General features: G+C 51.0%; 2 protein-coding genes across 2 annotated transcripts in view; both read right to left on the bottom strand.

Annotated features, from left to right (window-relative positions):
* Nucleotides 1-1,799: 1,799 nt before the first annotated feature.
* On the bottom strand, nt 1,800-5,132 carry Rabac1 (Rab acceptor 1). Its single transcript, XM_027430363.2, has 5 exons — nt 4,959-5,132; nt 4,574-4,786; nt 4,237-4,334; nt 2,115-2,216; nt 1,800-2,037 (listed from the first exon to the last, which is right to left on the bottom strand). The coding sequence occupies exons 1-5, from the start codon at nt 5,012-5,014 to the stop codon at nt 1,949-1,951; spliced, it is 558 nt and encodes a 185-aa protein (XP_027286164.1). The 5' UTR covers nt 5,015-5,132; the 3' UTR covers nt 1,800-1,948.
* A 6,020-nt stretch (nt 5,133-11,152) lies between these two features.
* Atp1a3 (ATPase Na+/K+ transporting subunit alpha 3) overlaps nt 11,153-24,303 on the bottom strand; it is a 31,111-nt gene continuing 17,960 nt past the window's right edge. The window contains 12 exon segments of the mRNA XM_035449104.1: nt 11,153-11,181; nt 11,537-11,628; nt 11,939-12,040; nt 12,660-12,790; nt 13,221-13,366; nt 14,548-14,671; nt 14,791-14,945; nt 21,722-21,890; nt 22,137-22,287; nt 23,260-23,396; nt 23,481-23,656; nt 23,885-24,077. Of these exon segments, the coding sequence (XP_035304995.1) occupies nt 11,153-11,181; nt 11,537-11,628; nt 11,939-12,040; nt 12,660-12,790; nt 13,221-13,366; nt 14,548-14,671; nt 14,791-14,945; nt 21,722-21,890; nt 22,137-22,287; nt 23,260-23,396; nt 23,481-23,656; nt 23,885-24,077 (1,605 nt within the window).

Consider the following 24,303-nt stretch of genomic DNA (forward strand, 5'->3'; position numbering starts at 1 on the left):
GATTAAAGGCGTGTGTGGCATGCTAACATATATGTAAACATGACTAATGAGTATTGTACGCCACCTTCACACTGGTCTACTGTGTTTTCCATTCAGAACTCACGTTTCTCAGTTTGTATTTGAGCCTCTCTGTGTGTGTGTGTGTGTGTGTGTGTGTGTGTGTGTGTCGCGCGCACACACACACACACGCTCGCGCATATGTACATTTTGGAAGCCAGAAGGGAATGTCAGATTCCTTGGAACTATAGTTATAGGCAGTATTTATTTATTATGTATATAATGTTTTGCCTGTGCATCAGAAGAGGGCACCAGATCTCATAAGGGATGGTTGTGAGCCACCATGTGGTTGCCGGGAATTGAACTCAGGTCCTCTGGAAGAGCAGCCGGTGCTCTTAACCTCTGAGCCATCTCTCCAGTCCTGCAGTCAGTTTTAAGAAGTCCCTGGAGGAGCAGCAAGCTCTTAGCTGCTGAGCTGCTGCTTCCCAGCCCCGTGTTTTCCACTTAGTGCATAGTAGTTCATGGCAGCCTTGCTTCAGGCACACAGGGGTCACGCTGGGCTGGTGGCTTGCACGACTGAGGCACAATTCCAGAGCCATGCCGGGTGCACAATGATATGAATGAGGCCACTGAGGAATGAAGGTCACAGACGAGAAAAGATCGATATTAAAGTGATACAAGGGGATGGAAGAAACGTATCCACCGGAAGGCCTTGGAGACCTCACTCCCAGCTCTTCTGATGCCTACCTGTGTCCCCCAGGGGCTCCCAGAAATGTCACCATCACCTCAGAGAAGCTCCCATCAGCAGTTTCTCAACCCCTCAAGGCACCTTTTTGCCCATTTTATCACCGTGTGTCTTCCTGACCAAGCCTGGGTCTCTGCCATCAGGGCTCCTGAATAGCCAAATCTGCATGTTCCATTAAAAAGCCAACCTCAGAGTCGGGGCTAGCTAGCTTCAGTGGCAGCATGCTTCCCTAGTGCTGTGTGCACCAGGCATGGTGGCATGTCAGTAGTCCCAGCACCTGGCAGGTGGAGGCAGGAATATCAGTTCAAGGCCAGCCTTGGCTACATAAGGCTAACCTGGGCTACCTGAACCCTGTCTCAAAAACAAAGAGTTACTAACTGGTGTTCTTTGGGGTAAAAACCAAAGCCTCCTGCAGCGCCCTCTTCTCTCATCAAGCTTTCCCTGCTCACTCACCAGCTGAGTGAGTATACTGCCTCCTCACCGTTCTTCATGCCTCCTGGCACTGCTGCCTCTATGCCCAGAACATTGCTCTTTAAAGGATGGCAGCTGCTCCATCACTCATCCTCTCTGGCCAGCAGGGTCTTGCTATGCAGCTCTGGCTAACCTTTAGGTGTCTATGTGGATGTAGGCCAGGCTGGCCTTGAACTCGCAAAGATGCCCTAACCTCTGTCTCTCTAGTGCTGGGACTAATGGTGCATACTACCATACTCGGCAACCTTTATGATTTTTATTGTATGAGGCAGGGTTTTTCTGTGTAGACCAGGCTAACCTCGAACTCAGAGATCTGCCTGCCTCTGCCTCCTGAGTGCTGGGATTAAAGGCGTGTGCTACCTTTTGTTAGCTTTAATTATGTGTAGGTGTGTGTGCTCGAGTGCAAAGCACCTGAGAGGGCCAGAGGGAGTAGATCCCCAGCAGCTGGAGTTACAGACAAGCATGAGCTGCCATTGTGGGTGCCGGGAACTGAACCTAGTGCTCCTATTGGCTGAGCCACCTCTCCAGCCCCCGTTTCTCAGGAAACCCTCTCCTTACCTATAAAAGAGAAAATACCAGGAAAGCGTTTGCCAAGTAGCAACTGTAACAACTTTATTTCCAAAGACAAAGCCTCTCCTTGGAATTGAGGCCTGAGGTGGATGAGGGGCAGGCAAGGCCGGGCAGGACAAGGACAGACAGACCTGGCAGCCGGCAAGGCAGGCAGGTTCTGACATCTTACACAGGCTCCATCTGCAGTTCCTCTCCGTCTGAAGGCTCTATCTGGTGCAAGGCAGCATGGGAGCCGATGATCACCAGGGTGGCTCCTATAGGAGGATGGGTAGTTCAGGATGTGTTCTCTCATCTGGCTCCCAAGCTCACCAGACCCAGACCCTTTACTCACCCAGGACCCAGAAGACGGCCGAACCAGCACCTGCCAGCCAGAAGAAGGGGAAAGAGACACCGCCAGCCAGGGCGTACTGATGCGCTGGGCTCACCTCCCGGCCTGGGGACAGATGGTATTGGGCAGCTGTGCCCACCTGACCCTTTCCCAGAGGTAACCAGAGCCGCCCTCAGTAAGTCTAGTTTCTATGGCCTCCCATCCCTGATCCTGCTTCCCCAAACATAACCAGAATGAAACCACCTTCCTCAGCCCCAGCTCTGCTCTCTATCCCCCCCTCCCCAGGACCTCCCAAGCCACTTGTCTCTCAGACCAGGCTAGCCTCATGTCCCAGCCTGGATACCAGGACTCTCAACCTTGTGGCCCCATTGCCAGGTCTGACCTAAGAGGGTTTTTTTTTTTTTTTAAAGATTTATTTATTTATCATGTATACAGTGCGTGCCAGAAAAGGGCATCAGATCCCATTACAGATGGTTGTGAGCCAACATGTGGTTGCTGGGAATTGAACTCAGGACCTCTGGAAGAACAGTCAGTGCTCTTAACCCCGGAGCCATCTCTCCAGTCCATGACCTAAGGGTTTTTGTCTTCTTATTTTTAACTTATATAATTTTATTTATTACTTTGAATTACGTGTATGTACCCTGTGTGGCCATATGTGCACAAGAGTTCAGGTGCCCATGGAGGCCAGAAGCTGGAGTGACAGGTGGCCTTGTGACAGTCACCTGACATGGGGATTGGGTTCTGAGAACAAAACCTGGGTCCTTTCAAGAACAGAATTCAATTTTAACCACTGAGCCATCTCTCCAAACCATTATTTTGATTTTTTGTTTTTTAAAAACTTGAGACAGGGTTTCTCTGTATAGCACTGGCTGTTCTGGAACTCGATTTGTAGACCAGGATGACCTTGAACTCACAGAGATCCACCAGCCTCACCCCGAATGCTGGGATTAAAGGTGTGTGCCACCATGCCCAGCTCTCATTTTGATTTTTGTTTGTTTGTTTGTTTGTTTTTCGAGACAGGGTTTCTCTGTGGCTTTGGAGCCTATCCTGGCACTCGCTCTGTAGACCAGGCTGGTCTCGAACTCACAGAGATCGCCTGCCTCTGCCTCCCGAGTGCTGGGATTAAAAGAGTGCGCCACCAATGCCTGGCTCATTTTGATTTTTTAAAAGACTCTGAAGCCCAGGCTTGTTTTGAATTTACAGCAATCATCCTGTTTCAGCCTCCCAAATGCTGGGATTACAGGCATGAGCCAGAACGTCTGTCTGTCTTTGAAGTGTTTCACAAGAATCTGGTTTGTGGGGACTGGAGAGACGGCCCAGCAGTTAGGAGCACTTGCTGCTTTCCCAGAGGGCCTGCCTTCTGGGTGCTTAACAAATTTTGTAAGGCTAGGGCATGGTTGCATACTCCTTTAATCCCAGCACTCAGGAGGCAGAGGCAGGGGAAATCTGTGAGTTGGAGGCCAGTCTGGTCTACAGAGTGAGCTCCTGGCAGGCCGAGGCTACGTAAGAAGACCCTATCTCAAAACAATTTTTTTCAGGCTCTCCTATGTCTGGAAATTGTGTATGCCCTAGTGACTACTATCTGCCAAGGCCAAGTTCTCTTGTGCTTCAGGCTCTTCTCGCTCGGCCCTAGTCCATCTTCCTCTGGTAACCTGTCTGGGACCTGAAAGACTGTCACAGGTCTCCTTGGCAAACCTGGGATTTCCTCTCAGTGGGTCTTCCCTGACACTTCTCTTCCCAGTGGGCGGACAGGTCTCCGTTTCCCCTTCTGGAAATATCTAGTATCTTACCAGTTCAGCCCTGGGACAGAAGGCATGGGAAGGCAGACAGACCTAGGCCTGCACACGGTCGCCACCTGGTGTCCAGTGTGGGTACCTGCAGCGGATGCTCTCCCCGGGGAGGATTGGGAAGGACTGATTCATTTTACAGGAGACACAGGAGCCGGGGTTTTAGGGCTCTCCCTGGGTTTTGGGGAGCTGAGACTGGAGGGTATTCACCTGCGACCTTAAGGACTAAGTTTAATGACTCTAGTGCACCTCTCGGTGGGACCGACTTGATTCCCAAATATTCGGAGGTCTGCAGTTCTGTGGGACCTGGGGATCCGTTTGGGCGGGGGGTTTCTCACCAAAGAGCACAAGCTTGGACTGCAACGTGCGCAGATAGAGAATGTAACAGGCGCCAAAGAAGACAGCCAGAGCCACCAGCAGCATGGGGGATGTCACCCTGGAAGAGTGTGGGAGACAGGAGTCAGGCGTCTGAGGCTGTGTGAGCCGGCTCCCTCTAGCCTTGGGCATCACATGGGGTGGCTAGACTGCATCCCGGCTCGGGTGGATTCAGGAATACAGACCGACTCCTGGGTGCTCGGGTGACAAGGCCCTGGGCCTAGCTAACCGGCGGGGGGCGGGGCCTGGCAACAGGGGGCGGGGCCTGGCGCAGGAGGGCGGGGCTGCCGAGGCACTCACACGCAGTAAAGGATGAGGCCCAGAAACACGAACACGTAGTTGCTTTGGTAATACTCCACGTTGCGTACCAGGCGCTGGCAAAGCTCGCCCAGGTTGCGGGGTCGCGAGAAACGCTGCTGATCCACGAAAGCGCCCCAGGGCCGGATGGTCGCGCGGCGCCGCTCCAGCCACTCTCGGCCGGCGCCGGAGGGAATCAGCTTGGGCAGCAGGGTCCTGGAGGGCGGGGCGGGGCGGGGGCAGGTCAGCCGCAAGCGGTCCCAGGGCCCGGACCCCAGATCCCAGCACATCGCGGCCCCCGGGGGACATCTCCTCTGCAAAGCCCGGGGGCCGGGACGCCTGGGACCCCACGCTCGGGAGTATGGGGGGTTACACCCTGCTCGCTCACGTGGCGCTCAGCCCCTCCACCTCCGTATCCTTCTGCTGGTCCTTCTGGGCCGCCATGTCTACGCTGCGGTGTGTGGGATCGCCGCGGACAGCCTCGAGCCCCGCCGCACCCAGCCGGCCCCCGCCCGAGCCCGGACGCTCAGGACATGGCGCCGCTTGGCACTCTAGGGGGCGGTAGTTGCGTCTCCGAGCATTCTGGGAGTTGTAGTCATTGCGGCGTCAGGAGGTCGGTCGGGCTCGCAAGACACCTCGGGAGAAGTATGCCAAGAGCGCCGCGTGGGCCTCTAGGCATTGTGGGAACTGTAGTTTCAGAGCGTGCAGCGTGGGCTCTTAGGATGGGGCGTTTTTACCGGGAGTTGGCATGGCAGCTGCGGGATTCCGTGGAGGGTGCGGAGCTATCATCCTGACTCCAGACGGCATAATAATAATAATAATAATAATAATAATAATAATAATAATAATAATAATAATAATAATAATAATAAATAATTAATAATAATAATAAAAACATTGGCCGCAGCCTCAGATATTCTGATTCTGATTGGGCTGGTCTGGGGTGGAGTTCATTAACTTTCTCTTTCCTTAGAAAACAAAACAAAACAAAAATTATAGGGGCTGGAGAGATGGCTCAGATGTGTGAGAACCGGCTGCTCTTCCACTTCCAGGTGTCCTGAGTTCAATTCCCAGCAACCCACATGGTGGCTCACAACCATCTACAAATGTGATTTGGTGCCCTCTTTTGGCATATAGCATACATGAAGGCAGAACACTGTATAATAAATAAATTTTTAAAAATATTATATATGTATATATCCAGCTCTAGTCAATCAAACATACTCACGTGTACTTACACAGATACACATAACTTTTAAAATATCTTTTCTAAAAAATGGCTTCTGCCGGGCATTGGTGACTCAAGCCTTTAATCCCAGCACTCGGGAGGCAGAGGCAGGAGGATCTCTGTGAGTTCGAGGCCAGCCTGGTCTACAGAGCAAGTGCCAGGACAGCCTCCAAAAGCTACACAGAAACCTTGTCTCCAAAAACCAAAAAGAATTAAAAATAAATGGTTTATGTGTGTGTGCCACATGGGTGACGGTGCCTGAGGAGGCCCAGAAGAGGGTATTACATCCCCCCCCTGGAACTGAAGTTACCACCAATTGTGAGCTGTTCAAAATACATGGGCTGGGAACTGAACTCTAGTCCTCTGGAAAAGCAGCACGCACACTCTTAACTACTGAGTCATCTCTCCAAACCCTCTTTTTTATTTTCATTTAAAACATCTGTTTTATTTATTTACTTTTTCCAGACAGGGTCTTTCTACATAGCCCTTGGTACTCGCTCTGTAGACCAGGCTGGTCTCAAACTCTCAGCGATTCACCTGTCTCTAGTGCTTGGGTTAAAGGTGTGTGACACTACCACCTGGTTTTTAAAAATGATTTGTTTTTATTTTATGTACATTGGTCTTCTGCCTGCATACACGTCCGTGTGAGAGTGTTGGGTCTCCTGGAACTGGAGTTGCTGACAGTTGTGAGCTGCCATATGGGTGCTGGAAGAGCAGTCAGGGTGCTTAACTATTTTTTTAATTATTTAACTTTATTTTAAATGCATTGGTGTGAAGGTTCAGATCCCCTGGAATTGGAGTTATAGACAGTTGTGAGCTGCCATGTGGATGCTGGGAATTGAACTCAGGACCTCTGGAAGAACAGTCAGTGCTCTTAACTGCTGAGCTATCTCTCCAGCTCCAGTGTGTGCTTAACTATTGAGCTATCTCTCCTGCTTCTTTATTTTCAGTTTTCAGTAGGGTTTCATGTAGCCCAGGATGGCCTGGAACTTGCTTTGCAGTTGCTCCCACCCCTGGGGCCTCCTTTCAACTCAGTGTTGGGCCGCTCAGCAGGGAACTGTGTTCAGGTGTTCCACTTGGGGTCCGGCTTTGCTTCAGAAGGTCGGTGGAGGGCTGTGAATGTACAGTTAGCCCAAACACTAATGAGGGACGCCACAAGCTCAGAGTGCTGGAAGTGTAGACAGAATCTTGGGAACCAGTGTGGTGGCAAAACAAAACAAAACAAAACAAAACAAAAAACAGCTGGAAAGAGCAGGGTTTGACTGGTGTGTTCCAGGAACCACTTAGTTTGAAAGACGACCCCCCCCCCGCCCCCGCAGGCTCAGGCCCCCAGGATCTCAGCCCAGGACTTCGGTGACCCCAATCACTAGGTGGAGGCAAAAGCTTGATGCAAACAGCACGAGGCTTTTTTTGCAGTTGTTTAATGAGCTAACCCCATTAACTGGGGCCTCTCATCCACCCACCATGGCGGATGGCGTTACACCCGATTCTCCTGGGGCTTGGATCAAAGCCAGAGCTTTGGTGGGCAAGTACTGCACCACCAGAGACACACCCCAGGCACACTTGATTATTTTAAAAGGTTTCTGTTGTTTATCATTGCTGTGTGTGTGTGTGTGTGTGTGTGTGTGTGTGTGTGTGTGTGTGTATTTCCAGGCACAGTGTCTGTGGAGGTCAGAGAACAGCTCCCAGGCTGGCCACAAACTCAGATCTTCCATCTATCATCTCTGGAAAATGGGGATTATGGAAAGCTGGGATTAGAGGCATATGCCACCACACAGAGCATCAGATGGCTGTCTTGTGTACTCATAGGTGTCCACAGCATCCTTGTCACCTCCTTCAGCAGGCATGCCAAGCTGGCCAAGCTGTTTAACTCCAGGGAAAAAGTTTAACTGCCCAACCAGAATAGCTAACATTAAAATGATCGCCACTGCCATCTAGTGGCAGGCATGAGGGTTTTTCCTAATCTGTGGGTTGCAATTCATGTTAGGTTCTGGAAGTTGCCATTAAAATTAAACAGCCTGAGAAAGTAGGTGTGGAGGGACATGCCCGTAAACCTAGCATTTGGGAAGCCAAGGTAGGAGGACCACTGTAAATATGAGGCCATATTTACATAGCAAGACGCTATAAACAAAAATAAAAATTAAGCTGGGTGGTGATGGTGCAGGCCTTCAGACCCAGCACTCAGGAGGCAGAGGCAGGAGGATCTCTATGAGTTCGAGACCAGCCTGGTCTGCAGAGAGAGTTCCAGGACAGCCAGGGCTACACAGAGAAACCCTGACCTGAAAAAAAAATAGGTAAGAAAAAACAAAAAAGAGGCCAGTCTGGGGCTGGAGAGATGGCTCAGAGGTCGGGAGCACTGCCTCTGCTCTTCCAGAAGGTCCTGGGTTCAATTCCCAGCAACCCACATGGTGGCTCGCAAGCATCTGTAATGGGATCTGTGCCCTCTTCTGGTGTGCAGATATACATGGAAGCAGAATGTTGTATACATAATAAATAAATAAAATTAAAAAAAAAAGAGGCCAGTCTGAGCTGCATACGAGCACCTGTCTCAACAAACATCAAAGTGAATGATAAACTGGCTGTTTCTTTCTATTCTCAGTGGTCCTTACACAGATACAATTCAAACGTGGATCAACTGGGACCCAATTAAAGAATACATGTTAGAGTCACACCATGAACAGGGCTGTGATGATGCACATGACTTCACGGAGATGCTCATGGATTTGCTGTAAGATTTCATTTGTGTGAAGTTCAAGAATGGACTACCTGCCTAGAATGCCCCAGTGAGGGGCTGGGGGCGTGGCTGAGTGGTGGAGCCCCTGCCTAGAATCCCCCAGTGAGGGGCTGGGGGCGTGGCTGAGTGGTGGAGCTCATGCTTAGAATCCCCCAGTGAGGGGCTGGGGGCGTGGCTCAGTGGTAGAGCCCCTGCCTAGAATCCCCAGTGAGGGGCTGGGGGTGTGGCTGACTGGTAGAGCTCCTGCCTTGTATGTGCAAGGACCTGCTTCAACCTCAGCATGGCAAAGACCAGAAACATAAATTAACTTGACGGATTAACCCCAGCAATTGCCATGGGAGAGGAGCCAATGGGGATAGGCAGGGGGATGTTTCCTAGGTGGATGGACAATTCTGTACCTGTGTAGTGATTTCACAGATACTTTATTTTGGTACTGAATTATAGATTGTATTTATTTATTTACACCAGGGACGGAACCCTGAATTTTTCACAAGTTAGGAAAGTGTTCCATGGCTGAGCCACACCCCAATCACAAATGTATTGCGTACATGTGCGGTACTTGTGTCTGTTTTTGTGTATGAACATGTATGCACACATGTTCATGTTGTGTGTGGTGGCCCTAAGGTGATGTTGGGTGTCCCTGCTTTTTTGTGTGTGATAGGGTTTCTCTGTGTAACAGTCCTCAAACACACAGAGATCCGCCTGCCTTTGCCTCCCAAGTGCTGGGATCAAAGGAGTGTACTGCCATGTCTGGCTACATCTTGTATTTTGAGGCAAGGTTTCTTTCTTTTTTTCTCTTCTTTTTTTTTTCTTTTTGGTTTTTCGAGACAGGGTTTCTCTGTGTAGCTTTGGAGCCTATCCTGGCACTTGCTCTGGAGACCAGGCTGGCCTTGAACTCACAGAGATCCACTTGCCTCTGCCTCCCTGAGTGCTGGGATTAAAGGCGTGCGCCACCAACGCCCTGCAAGAGGCAAGGTTTTTTACTAAGCTTGAAGCTCATTGATTCTTCTACACTGGCTGGCCAGTGAGCAGCAACGATCTGTCTCTCCAGTGCTGAGATTACAGATGCACACCTCTGCTGTACACTTCTTGAAAGTTTTTAAAAATTATAATTAGCCGGGCGTTGGTGGCACATGCTTTTAATCCCAGCACTCGGGAGGCAGAGGCAGAGGATCTCTGTGAGTTTGAGGCCAGCCTGGTCTCCAGAGCGAGTGCCAGGATAGGCTCCAAAGCTACACAGAGAAATCCTGTCTCGAAAAACCAAAATAAATAAATAAAAATAAAAATTACAATTAAAAAATTTGAGGCATGGTCTTACTGTGTAGATTTAGTTGGCCTAAAATCTGCTGTATTCACTAGGTTGGATTCAAACTCATAGAGGTTCGCTTGCCTCTGGTAGAATCAGGAGTGGGCCATCACGCCTGGCTTAATTTTAATGTTATTTTATATGCATGTATATATATATATATATATATATATATATATATACATATACATATAAACCTAGTTTATTTAAAATTTATTTACTGTACATTGATGTGAAGGTGTTAGATCTCCTGGAACTAACAGTTGTGAGCTGCCATGTGGTTGCTGGGAATTGAACCCGGGTCCTCTGGAAGAACAGTCAGTGCTCTTAACCTGGAGATGCTGAGCCATCTCTCTAGCCCTGTGCATGTATATTTTTTTTAGATGCACTTTTGTGCATGGCTTTGCATGCCTGGTGCCAGAGGGCATTGTATTCCCTAGAACTGGAGCTGCAGATAACTTGTGAGCCAGAACCTGGGTCCTGTGCAAGAGCAACCAGTGTTTTAAAGCCACAAGGCATCTCTCCAGCCCCCAAGTTTCCTGATCTTTTCGTGCACTCAGTGGTGTGAAAGTGTCAAAGTTACCTCAGTGAAAGAGGAGATGAACACGGCGACTTAGAGCTTGGATGGCCTCAGTCTAAAGCCCTTTGTCAGCTTCTCTGTGGCTCTGCGGCCATCAGCAAGTCCCCTTCCCGTCCCTGTGCCCCACACTGATAAATATCAGGACATTGTTTAGGAGAGTCATCAGTTAGAGGGCCCCTATCGGAAGGAGGGTTCTCCCCCAATCTGTCTGTAATCCCACTCTCTAGGCTTCAAAATCATGATTTTGCACTGCCCAAGATTTTGTGCCCCCCCCCCTCCACACACACACTAGCTAAACACACGAGGCGGCTCATGTGAGCGCTGGCAGAGGGCGCCCGTCTGCCCGGCAAGCACGAGACGCACACACAGCTTCTCTCTCCCCACTGATATATTTGATAATTGTTCAGAATTAGAACCGGAAATGGCATCAGCCAGGGGATGGGGCTGAGGGGAGTAAAAAAGAGCCCAGGGAGGGAGTGAGGGACAGGGCTGCCAGGGAGAGAGGAGAGAGACACCGAAAAGGAAGGGAGAAGAGAGGCGGGGGCTGTGGGGGGAGAGAAGCCAGCCAGGGAAAGTGGGCAGTAACCAAGGTGTGGGATTTGAGGCTGGGCCACAGGGAGAGAGGGGGCCACGGGGAGAGAAGGCCCCTCCCCCCAGAGTACAAAATGGGGGGGTCGGAGAAGGCTGTCCTGGGCTGTGGGCAGGGAAGACACGGGCGACATGGTGGGTTGAGGTCAATAGTAGGTCTCTTTCTCCACCCAACCTGGAATGACAAGAGGCGATGACGTGAGAAAGGAAGACAGACAAGAGAGCCACACAAGCAAAGGGAAGGTACAGTCAGAGAAAGAGACAGTGACACGGAAGGCAGGCTGTGGTAGTAGCAGGCCTGCCATCCCGGCACTGAGAAACTCAGGAGGGACACGAGTCCAAGGGCAGAGTGGAGCTACACAGACCCTGTGTCCAGACACACAGCCAGTCACACTTGGAAAGAGAGATGGGGGAGGGGCAAGATAGAAAGAGAAAGGGGAGACACATCCCAAGAGACACTGGTGGAAGGGACCCGCCGCCCTCTGCACCCCCCTCCCAGCCTACTGTGCCCCTGGCCAGGCAGCCCTCACCCCCGGGGTTCCTGCGCAGGATGAGCTTGCGAATCTCGTCATAGACGAAGATGAGGAAACTGTAGGGGAAGGCACAGAACCACCAGCTGGGTCTGCAGAGAAGAAAGGGGAGAGGGGACATGAGGGACTTGCCCAGGTGTGTGTGTGTGTGTGGGGGGGGGCAGATGGCCAGTCTTCTGGGTTCTCTGGTGCCACAGGAGTGCCCTCGATCTTGAATAAGGGCCTGGAGTCTGCAGAGCGCCCTCTGTGAGGTGGGGACACTTGGTGGCATCAGAACAGGGGTGGCAACGGGGGCTAGAGAAGGGACATCCCGGGAAACACCAGGGCGAGTGGGCTGAGGTCAAGGCTGTAGAGGGTGTGGAAGTGTGGAGTTCCTGGGTGGCCCCGCCCCGGGGAACTCACTTGAGAGGGTACATGCGAAGGGCCACGTCCATGCCTGGGCAGTAGGACAGGAAGGCAGCCAGAGCCGTCTCCTCAAACAAGCCGAAGATCAAGATCTTATTCCTGGAAGCACAGGTGAGACGAGGCTAGACCTGGCGCACGCCCCACACGAGCTTCCCAACCCCACAGACTCCCAGACACAATTGGAAAGCAAATGGAGCAAGACCAGCCCACAGCGATGCTCACACAGGGAGAAAGGAGCAGAGGACGGGATCCAGGCAGAGAAACAAATGCGGAGAGAGCCACAGAGACAATGAGAGATGTAGGGACTGGTGACAGAGAAAGACAGGCATGGCGGCATAGGCAGGTGACCCCAGCACTTGGGAGGCTGAGGCAGGAGGATTGCCATGAATTTGAGTCTAACTTGGGATAAATACCAAGGCACTATCAAAGCAGCAGAAAAAAAAAAAAATGAAAGGGAGACAGGGAAAGAAGGTGGGAGAGATGGGGAGAGGGAGAGAAAGAGAAAACAGAGAAGCAAAGACAGGTTTTCATGGAAGCAATGGTTAAAAATAAAAGTCTGGAGTCTCAGAGCTGTCATCCACCGGGAGAGACAAGCTTAGAGTCTCAAACATGGGACCCTCAGGAGGAAAGCAACACAGAGGCCAGAACCACCAAAGCTCAGCGTGAGGGAGGAGAGACACAGGCGGACCCTCGAGGGGGTGCGGCCGCAGGCCCTCACTTCATGCCCTGCTGGAAGACAGAGTTCCTCCTGGTCTTGCAGATGATCAGGTCAGCCCACTGGACCACCACGATGCTCACAAAGAAGGCTGTGTGACATGTGAACTCTACCACCTTCCTCTGCTCGTACGTCTGCAGAATCGAGAGACGCATGGGGGTGGGGTGGTACCTTGTGACAGAATCCCCAGAGTCCTTCACTGCCCACCCCCGCCATACGGCGTTTCCAGGGCTTCAAATGGGCCTTCCTTTTTGGATTTGGAGCGTCATGGGGGAACAGGAAGATGTAGACGTTTTAAGAAGAACAAAGAATTAGGGGGCCTTAGTCGTTTGCCAGGAACCAAGGGCCCTGTGGATTTCCACAAAGGACAAATAGCAGCTATGTTTTTTGGCGGGATGGACAAATAGGAAGGAAAGCCTTAAGGGCTGGGCTTTGCAGAGAGTTCTGGGAGGTTCCTTTGTTCACGGAGAGTGGTTGGATGTGACCCTCAGGGCCGAGAGGCCAGCATGGGACTTGAACTAGCTGTTGGTCTGGTCCTGATGATGGATGCCCAGCCCTACTCACCCACTGCTGCCCGTAACTGTCTTCCAGGTCGTTGACGGTGCGGTCATCCCAGTTCAGCCGGATGCCCACCAGGTTACCAGGCAAGAAGCCATTTTCCGCCAGAATGACAAAGTAAGAAAAGAAACCACCGAGGGCCTGGATCATTCCTGGGGGAGAAGGGAGCCGAGGAGGGGAGGGTGAGGCAGGAGCTGGCAGCATGCCAGTGCCCCCCCATTCCCATGACCCCTGAGACGTCACAGCAGTCTACGGGCTACTCAGTCATCTTGCCTAAGCCATGTCCCTCCAGGACCTGAGGGTGGGGTCCAAGATGGTCACTTGGTCAGGGACTAGGGGAGGGCGCTACGCACATAGATGACCCCCCCCCCCACACCACACACCCTGCCCAGGCACACTGCTACCCCGATTCAGGCTGCCAAATATTCCAAATATACTGGAGGAGCCAGGCTTCGTACCACAGGCCTGTGATCCCTGCTATTCGGGAGGCTGGAATATAAGCTCAGGGCCTGGCTAGGTTACAGGATGAATTCAAGGCCTGTCTGGCAACTTAGTGAGACCCTGTCTCAAAACAGCAAGTAAGAAGGCTGGGGATGTAACTGTGGCAGAGCGCTGGCCTGGAATCTACCAGTGAGTGAGGGAATGGTGTGGTAAGGTGTTTGCTCAGCATGCAGGAAGCCCTAGGTTTAATATTAATAAAAATAACCAGGTACAGTAGTGTGTGCACTTGGGAGGCAGAAGCAGGCAGATCTCTGTGAATTCGAGGCCAGCCTGGTCTACAAAGCAAGTTCCAGGACAGCCAGAGCTGTTACAGAGACCTTGCATCAAAAACAAATAACGATGAGGACTATAATGTCCGGATATGCCAGCGATCCCAGGAGCACTCAGGGTGGACAGACAGAAGGATCTATCAGTTTCAGCCAGACAAGCCAGAGCTACACGGTGAGACCCTGTCTCAAACAAAACATGACAAGGAAAAGGGGCTGGGGGGGGGGTGAGGCCCAGCTGGCTGAGTGCCGGCTTGCCTAGCATGCAACTTGGGAGGTAGAGGCAGGAGGATGAGAGGTTCAGGGCTATTCTATTGCCTACATAGTGAGTTGGAAGCCAGCCTGGGTTGCTTGAGGTACTTAAAAAAAACAAACAAACAAAAAAACCCAAGAGGAGTCCAGACTCAGGTTGCTTCAACCTCATGGATTTTGCTTTCCTGGACACACCCTCAGGGGCTCCATCCATGTGGTCCCCAGAAGTAGAGGCGGGGTACACAGGGGTAGGGCTCCCCCCTGGCCCCACTCTGCTGGGCGAGCACATGGTTCTGAGCCCCAGCAGTGCTCACCAATCTGCCCATAGGCCATGCTGATGAGCCTCTCATTGACCAGTTTGTCCGTGCGCGGGTTCCTGGGCTGTCTCTTCATGATGTCACTCTCGGCAGCCTCGTAGGCCAAGGAGATGGCAGGAACCTGGGTGGGAGAGAGGCAGGCCGTGTGAGTGGACAGAAAGAGAGAGCTTGCGCCAGACAGTGCGTACTGCGGGGGGGGGGGGGGGGCCCAGCCCAGGCCTAGGTGGCAGCCAAGCTTACCATGTCGGTGCCCAGATCAATGCAGAGGATGGTGATGGTGCCGAGGGGCAGTGGGATGTTGGCCATGATGAAGAGCAGGAAGGGTGTGATCTCGGGGATGTTGCTGGTCAGAGTGTAGGCGATGGATTTCTTCAGGTTGTCAAAGATCAGGCGGCCTATGGGGGAGGAGCAGGCTCAGAACCTGGGGTCCACCGGAGACTCGTATCCTTGCTCCCTCCACCCCCTTTTTGAGGTACTGGGAGATTGAACCTAGGCTTCCTGATTGCCAGACAAGGCTCTACCACTGAGCCACGCCCCCAGCCCCTCACTGGGGGAATTCTAGGCAGGGGCTCTACCGCTGAGCCACGCCCCCAGCCCCTCACTGGGGGATTCTAGGCAGGGGCTCTACCACTGAGCCACGCCCCCAGCCCCTCACTGGGGGATTCTAGGCAGGGGCTCTACCACTGAGCCACGCCCCCAGCCCCTCACTGGGGGATTCTAGGCAGGGGCTCTACCACTGAGCCACACCCCCAGCCCCTCACTGGGGGATTGTAGAGGCTCTCTCTACCACATCGCTAGCCCCCTGCATTTTGTCTAATTCACCCTCACCCTCTCACATTTGCGTGTACACCTTCTTGGAGAGCCTGCGTGGCAGCTTCCATCAAGGTTAAATATCCTTCACCCCCATCAACCCAGTAACTCTACTTCCAGGTTTACACACAAGAGAAACGATTGCTTATGTCCCCCCAAAGCCCAAGTCCACTAATGATGTTTACCATAGCATTATTCACAATAGTCTCAAACCAGAGCCAACCTGAAAGTACATAGCAGGGGAGTAGTGACTAAACAACAGAACTCCACAGGAAAGAAAGAAAGAGAGGGAGGAGATACAAACACATGAGCTCACAGGCGAATCTGAGGTATTCAACTAAGTGACCCAAGTCAGGCACAGGGCTGCAGCTCAGTTAGCAGATAGAGTACTTGCCTAGCACGCATGTGCCCTGGGTTCAAACCCTTGCACCTCTGTATCTCTGACTGGTCTGGAATGTCTTAGAGATGCAGCTGCCTCCGCCTACCAAGTGCCACCACACCTAGCATTGATTTAAAAAACTGGGTGTGGATGCTGGGCCCTCGGGCACAAGCCTTTAATCCCAGGGCCAAAGAGACCAGTCTCAAAATAAAGTTAAAAATCAAATGGTCAGGGCTGGAGAGTCGGCTCAGAGGTTAAGAGCACTGACTGTTCTTCTAGGGGTCTCGAGTTCAATTCCCCGGCAACCACATGGTGGCTCACAACCACCTTAAATGAGATCTGGAGCCCTCTGCTGGCATGCAGGCAGAAGACTGTATACATAATAAATAGATAAAATCTTAAAAAAAAAAAAAAAATCAAATGGTTTACAGAGCGAGTTCCAGGACAGGTTCCAAAAGCCACAGAGAATACCTGTTTTAAAAAACAAAACAAATCAAGGAAAAAATTCAGATACAAAAGATGTCAATTGCAGGATCCCATTTAGAGGACAAGAAGTCAGGACAGTGAACGCGCTGTGAGGGCATCAGGCCAGGAATGGATTTTAATGGAAAGCGTGGCGTCCGTCTCTGTCTGTTATTTCGAGTGTTATGTATCAAACCTAGGACCTTACATATGCTAGACAAGCCCTCTCCCAAGGTAGTTCCTATTGATTAGAATCTGGAGACTGTCCAGGTGTCTATATATGCAAAAATCTATCAAGTTAGCTGGTGATGTGTGTGGTATATCTCAAAATTACAGTACAGAGCACACGAAGTCAAAACCTAAGGATTAACACGGCCAGTCCCGCCCATTGTCATCTTCACCTATCGAACTACAGGTAAATCATTAAAAATAAATGGCTTGATCTACCTGTGGGACTCCTATCAGTGGGAACAGAGTCTGTCCCTAACTCTTTGGCTGGCTTCCAGGAACCTATTCCTCATGGTGGGTTGCCTTGCTCAGCCAAACACAAGGGGAGGAGCTTAGTCCTACAGTAACTTGATTTGCCATGCTTTGTTGGCACCCATGGGAGGCCTGACCTTTTCTGAACAGAAACAGGAGGAAAGGAGGGAGGGAAACTTTGCTCGGGAAGTGAAGTAAATTAATTAATTTAATTAATAATAAAAAGATAATAACCCATTTTAAAAAAATGTGTGGTAGTACATGCTTGGAAACACAACACTTGGGAAGACAGAATGATCAGGAACTCAAGGTCACCCTCAGCTACATAGTAAGGTCAAGGCCAGCTTGGGCTACATGAGATACTGTCTCAAAAAAAAATGATAATAGACTAAAATAGGCATTTCTCAAAAGAGAATACACAAATAGGCCAGGCATAGTGGCACAAGCCTGTAATTGTAGCACTCAGGAGGCAAAGGTAGGGTCACAGCAACTCTGAGACCAACCTGGTCTAGATAATAAGTTCTAGGCCAGCCAGGACTACATAGCCAGACTGTTTCAATAGTAAAAAAATCAATGCTAGGTGTGGTGGCACTTGGTAGGCGGAGGCAGCTGCATCTCCAAGACATTCCAGGCCAGTCAGAGATACAGAGTGAGATCTGTCTCAAAAGGCAGAAAAAGGGGTTTTAAAAACAAAGACTATCGCCATGCATTGGTGGCACACGCCTTTAATCCCCAGCACTCGGGAGGCAGAGGCAGGCGCATCTCTGTGAGTTTGAGACCAGCCTGGTCTACAAGAGCGAGTTCCAGGAAAGCCTCCAAAGCCACAGAGAAACAACCCTGTCTCGAAAAACTTAAAAAAAAAAAAAGAATGAAATGGCTTTGTGCCTTTGGATGGTATTGAAAACCTTTGTGCCTTTGTGTGGCCACATGCTCTCTCGAGTATGGAATCTAAAGAGTTAATCTTATTCAGGTGTGATGGTACACGCCTGTAATCTCAGTACCTAGGAGGCTGAGGCAGAATTGCCAGGAGTTCAAGGCTAAATAGTGAGATCTTGTCTCAGAAATTTCCTTCTTCTAAAAAGGGTGAGGGGGACTGAAGAGCCAGCTGCAGGGTTACAAGTTTTACTGTTACTGTTCTTGCAGAAGGTTGGCTCACAACGGCATCTAACTCCAGGGGATCCAACACTGCCCCCTGGCCTCACCAGACACCTGCCATTTTAAATTTATTTATTATGTAATTTATTATGTATACACTGTTCTGCCTGCATGTCTGCCTGCACACCAGAAGAGGGCACCAGGTTTCACTGTAGATGCTTGTGAGCCACCATGTGGTTGCTGGGAATTGAACTCAGGACCTCTGGAAGAGCAGTCAGTGCTCTTAATCTCTTTTGGCATCACCTCAGCCCCTGCACTTATGTTAAAAATAGAGGGTTGACCCCACAGAAGTTGAGAGTCCGATGGCAGCTATGCGAGGTCTGGCAAGGAGGGCGGGGAGAGTGTTAAGCCAGGTGGAGTGCCAAGCTACAGTGAGGAGTAAAGGGCTGTGACGTAGCTCAGGAGGTGCCTCCTGAGACTCCCACGCCAGAAACCCGAGCTGCACCCCCAACACCATAAAGAAGAACAGTCCACAGACGCAGGAAACTCTGGTATGCTGCTATGTGACAGGCTGACCATTGACTCGGCACATACCAAATGTCTCTCTGAGAAGAAATGCTAACTGAAGAGACAGATATGTTTAGCCCGGTTTAACCAGTAACCAACACAAACGCATATCAAAATATCACATGGAACTATTAGGAGCTTCAATTTATAGCTTGAGAGTCTCATGTACCCTGGACTCCCAAGTGCCGGGATTACAAGCATATGCCACCAAGCACAGCTGGTGTTTGGGTTTTTTTTGTTGTTGTTGCTGTTCTTGACACAGGGTCTCATTATGTAGCTCTGGCTGTCCTGGAACTCACTCACTATGTAGACCAGACTGGCCTTGAACTCACAGAGATGCACTTGTTTCTGCCTCCCAGGTGCGGGGATCAAAGGCCTTCTTCACTATGCCTTCCCGTTAGCTGTTGGTTTTTTAAATTATGTGTGGGGGTAGGTGGGTGCTATGCGAGCGAGTGTAGTGTCTGTGGAGGCCAGAAGAGGGCGCCAGAGCCATGGAGCTAGAGTCACAGACAGTGGCGAACAGCCTGGACTGATACTAGCATTCAAACTTGTGTCCTCTGCAACAGCAGTGTGTACTGCTGAACCATCTCTCTCTAGTTCCTCTCCTTGGTGTTGTTTTTTTCTTTCTTTTTGTGAGGCATGATCTTGCTGTGAAGTATCAAGTGGCCTGGAACTAAATCTTTTTGCCTCACCCTCCCAAGTGCTGAGATTACACACATATAACAACACACCTGGTTAATATGTGCACTTTCTATGTTCTTACATAGCTGTGAAAATAAACCCAGCCAGTTGCGGTGGCTTACACCTCTAATTCCAGCACTCAGAAGGCTGAAGCAAGAGGATTTTTGTGAATTCAAGACCAGTCTGGGACTGGAGAGATGTCTTAGAGGTTAAGAGCACTGACTGCTCTTCCAGAGGTCCTGAGTTCAATTCCCAGCAACCACATGGTGGCTCACAACCATCTATGATGAGATCTGGTGCCCTTCTCTGGTGTGCAGGCTGACATTCAGGGAGAACACTGAATACATAATAAATAAATGAATCTTGCCGGGCGTTGGTGGTACACACCTTTAATTCCAGCACTCGGGAGGCAGAGGCAGGCAGATCTCTGAGTTCCAGGCCAGCCTGGTCTACAGAGTGAGTTCCAGGACAGCCTCCAAAGCTACACAGAGAAACCCTGTCTCAAAAAACAAAAATAAATAAATAAATAAATAAACAAACAAAATGAATCTTTAAACAAAATAAACCAGTCTGGGCTACATAGTGAATTGCCAGGCCAGTCTGAGACCTTATCAAAAGAAAAACAAAAACAAAAACAAGAAAACAGTCCTCATTGTACCAAAGCCCTCTGACCTCCTGGTCTCCTCATGTGACAATCATTTTCCTTCAACGAAGGAAAATGAAGCTATTTGTTTCTCATTCTAAAATGTTCCTAGGTAAAAAGATGACTCAAGGATGCTTCAAAGCACACCAGCATGTGGTAACGTGTAGAGAAGAAACTTTGTCACTTGCATCTGGGTGACAATGACAGGGAATGTCACATGCCACTCACTATACCTTCTGTATCTGGAATTTCCCCTTGTGTAAGTTAAAGAGCCCCCCAACCCCAGCCTCTTGACCTTTAGAAAGGCAAAGCTCCCCCTGCCCCAGCTCTCTGTAACTTACTTGGAGTTTCACTAAGTTATACAGGCTTTCGGAACCTCCTCAGCCTCCAGAGTAGCTTGGGTTACAGGCTGGCCCCACTGGACTGGGGTTCTGTGGGCTTCTCAGCATCGCCCACAACTTGTTATTTTATTTGTGTTGGCTGATTGTTTTAGAAAACGTGTTTCCCTTTTGCCGGGTGTTGGTGGCACACGCCTTTAATCCCAGCACTTGGGAGGCAGAGGCAGGCAGATCTCTGTGAGTTCGAGACCAGCCTGGTCTACAGAGTGAGTTCAGGACAGGCTCCAAAGCCAGAGAAACCCTGTCTTGAAAAACCAAAACAAGAAAAAAAAAAAAAACATGTTTCCCAGCCTTGAGAGCAGGGACCAGTCCGAAGTGCATCCTTAAGACTGCATGATGCCAAGGGCAGAGCCCACCTACGAGTGCCTGCTTTGTCCCCAGGCAGAGATGTCTGGGGAACAAGAGAGGTATCTCTGCTTTTCTCTGGCATATTGGAGGCAAGGGCTAATGACATCTAGCTTGTCACTGTGGGCCCAGCTGTTTTGACTATACTTTGATTTTCTGTTTGTTTGGAGACAGGGTCTTAATATATAGTTCTGGCTAATCTGCAACACACTTTGTAGAAACAGAAATCCTCCTCCTGCCTCTGCCTCCAGGGTTCTGGGTCTAAAGGTGTGGAATGCCCATATCCGGCTGACTATACTTCTTCCCCGCTCAAGACAGAGTCTCACTGTGTAGCTCTTGCTGTTCTGAAACTCGATCTGTAGACCAGGCTGGCCTGAAAGTCACAGAGATCCTCCTGCCTCTGCCTTCCAAGTGCCGGGACTAAAGGTGTGCACCACTATATCCAGCTTATCGATAACTTTTTTTTTTTTTTTTTTTTTTTTTACTGCAATGGTTGAAATTCAAATCGTTCACATGCTAGACAACCCCTCTGAGCTCCATCCTTGGCTCATTATAGTACTGATCCCCCTGCCCGTGTGTGTGTGTGTGTGTGTGTGTGTGTGTGTGTGTGTGTGTGTGTGTGTTTTGCGTCTGGAACAGGGTCTCATAGCCTAGGCTGGCTTAGAACACACCAATTCATCTACCTCAGTCTCTGAGCCTTGTGATTATAGTTGTGTGCCCCCACACCCAACAAGTAGTGATATTTCAGATGGGGGCTGGACTCACAGAGAAAAATGATGCAAGCATGAACAGTTACTTTTCGATAGTGACCTTACTATAGGTGACTATAGCCTTTTTTTTTTCTTTTTTTGCATTTTCTTTAATCATCAGTTTAACTATCGATGATCAGAATGAAGTAAAATATAAACCAGACCCCTTTGTGGCCACTTCGAGACCCTCTAGGAAATGGGGCTGGTGTTGGTTGGCTCTGCAGTGGGGACTCCCCTGCCACACCAGCCCCAGCCACACACCTGCCTCCCTTACCTCACCCCCATCCTTTCAAGAGACCCCTAGTTGTGGACTCCTAGTTCAGCTCAGTGTTCCCTCTCCGCTCTCTTTCCTGTCCACTCTGGAAGATGACTGAACCCCAGCCCACGTCAGGGGAGGGGGGCCTTCCACAATTCCCAGAATCCTCTGCTTTGCAGTGACTGTATTTACAGGACATTGGAATACTTCTAGACCGCCCCGGTGCAGGGTGAGGCAGGAACACCACAGCCGGCAGCTCATCCTGCCCTGGCATCGTCCCCACCCCCAACCCCCCAGGCCACTCACCTTCCTCCACACCAGTGACGATGGAAGCAAAGTTGTCATCGAGAAGAATCATGTCGGCAGCCTGCTTGGAGACATCAGAACCAGCAATGCCCATGGCCACCCCGATATCAGCCTTCTTCAGGGCAGGGGAGTCATTCACACCATCGCCAGTCACAGCCACGATTGCTCCCTGGAAGGAGGAAGGGCAAGGGTGAGCACCAAAGTTCCAGGCCCCAGCCCTCCTCCCTCAGACCCAGGGGTCCAGGCCCCAGCCCTCCTCCCTCAGACCCAGGGATCCAGGCCCCAGCCCTCCTCCCTCAGACCCAGGGCTCCAGGCCCCAGCCCTCCTCCCTCAGACCCAGGAGTCCAGGCCCCAGCCCTCCTCCCTCAGACCCAGGGGTCCAGGCCCAGCCCCCGGGATTAGGTGGGAGCTCACCTGTCTCTGGCAGCCTTCCACAATGATTAGCTTCTGCTGAGGGGAGGTTCGGGCAAAGACAATCTCAGTGTGGTTCTGCAGGATCTCATCGATTTGCTCAGAGGTGAAGTCCTTGAGGTCGGTGCCGTGGATGACACAGGCTTTGGCATCCCTGAGAAGAGCAGAGAGATCATTGGCCAAGGCCAGAGTGAAGGGGGGGGCACCAGATAGGCAGAAGGACAGACTACAGACAGGGAGACAGAGGAGAAGGTCTGAGTGGGGGAGTGATAAGGTTAGAGAGAGCCTGAAAGACTGAAGGACTGAAGGACCAGAAGCCGGGGCACACAGGTGGGTAGAGCAATAGGAAGACAGTCAGAGCCAGAGGTGAAGATGGAAAATCTGGAAGCTAGAGAAACCAAACATAAATACTCGGCTGTGTGAGGAGAGCGAGTGAGGAAATATGGGGCTTCTTCCTCAGATCCTTTGGGAGCAACTGCTTATCATCGTTTATAACCTGACCACTAGGTGGGAAGGTGCATTCCTTTAATCCCACCACTTGGGAGGTAGAGGCAAGCAGATGTTGGAGTTTGAGGTCAATCTAGTCTACATAACAAGTTCTAGGCTAGCCAGGACTACACAGTGAGACCCTTTCTCAAAAGAAATATTTAAAAATAGTTATCTGAGCCTGCTCCTCCCATATACCTTTTTGGGGTGGTACTGGGGATGGAACCCAGGGCCTCTTATTATTAGGCAAGTCACACCCCAAGCCTGTCCCTGGGGGACTCTAGGCAGGGGCTCTACCACTGAGCCACGCCCCCAGCCCCTCACTGGGGGACTCTAGGCAGGGGCTCTACCACTGAGCCACGCCCCCAACCCCTCACTGGGTGATTCTAGGCAGGGGCTCTACCACTGAGCCACGCCCCCAGCCCCTCACGGGGGGATTCTAGGAAAGCCCTGTCTCTGAGCTATATTTGTAGTCCTTAGTGTTTGGAGACAGATCTTGCTGTGCAGCTCTTGGCCTCGGGCCTCTTCTTTTGAGGGCTGGGATTGTAGGTGTGGACATCCATACCTGGCTTTTTTTTTTACTTTGTATTTGTATGGTTTGGGGTCTGCAGGACCTGTAGGTGGTGGCATGGCTCCTCACCTGGGGTTGACCTGGCTGACGGGAATGTTGAGTCGAGCAGCAATATCCTCTACGGTCTCATTACCCTCAGAGATGATGCCCACACCTTTGGCGATGGCCTTGGCTGTGATGGGGTGATCGCCGGTGACCATGATGACCTGTAACCACTGTGGTTTAGGGATGGCCCGGCTTCCCGCGTCAGCCCCTGACCTCACTCCCACTAAGTCGCCCCGGGGACACACCTTGATGCCTGCACTGCGGCACTTGCCCACAGCGTCGGGGACGGCAGCCCGGGGAGGGTCAATCATGGACATGAGACCCACAAAGCAAAGGTTGTCTGTGGTGAAGTTCACATCATCGCAGTCAAAGGCAAAACCCTTGGGGAACTGTTCCTCAGGCAGGTAGTAGTGGCAGAAACCTGGTGATGGGGACAAAGAAGGGCATGCGTAGGCGCCAGCCTCAGGACCTCAATATCTGCACCCCATTTGCTTCCAGTTGTCTGGATTCCTTGCAGTCAGCCTCCCCATACAGTCAGGAGCCAGCCAGCATTTACTTATTTATTTATTCATTCATTCATTCATGGTGCATTCTGGCCTCCAAGGGTCCTTAGAGATGGACCCGTTCCTGCCCCACCCAAAATACACACCTAGCACACGCTCGCCCAGGCCACCAAGCTCCAGGTAGGCATTCTGGAAGGCCTCCTTCATCTCTTCGTCCAGAGGCTGCTCTTTGCCCTGTAGGAGGATGGTGGCACAGCGGTCCAGAATACGTTCAGGGGCACCCTTCATCACCAGCAGGTACCGGTTGTCGTTGGGGTCTTCAGTCTCATGGATGGACAGCTGCAATGGAGAACGGTGTGTACTTAAGTCACGAGTGTGGGAACCAGACACAGAGGCTGTCCACATCCAGCTAGGCAGAGTGCCTTCCCCACGCCAGGATAGGACAATGACTAAGAGCACTGCCCCTGTCTCTCCAGGCCTTTTTCTGTTTCTCAAGTCTCCTGGAGATCTCTGCTCAACCCTTTTCTGTCTACCCATCTCTATCCAACTCGCTCACAGAAATTCC

The sequence above is a fragment of the Cricetulus griseus genome, chromosome 9, assembly GCF_003668045.3.
Source record: "Cricetulus griseus strain 17A/GY chromosome 9, alternate assembly CriGri-PICRH-1.0, whole genome shotgun sequence".
NCBI lineage: Eukaryota > Metazoa > Chordata > Mammalia > Rodentia > Cricetidae > Cricetulus > Cricetulus griseus.

Coding starts and splice junctions, on each gene's coding strand:
- Rabac1 (XM_027430363.2), bottom strand. CDS start 5,014: ATGGCGGCCCAGAAGGACCAGCAGAAGGATACGGAGGTGGAGGGGCTG. Junction 4,787..4,958: donor GTGGAGGGGCTGAGCGCCAC/GTGAGCGAGCAG, acceptor CCCGCCCTCCAG/GACCCTGCTGCCCAAGCTGA. Junction 4,335..4,573: donor GGCCTCATCCTTTACTGCGT/GTGAGTGCCTCG, acceptor ACACTCTTCCAG/GGTGACATCCCCCATGCTGC.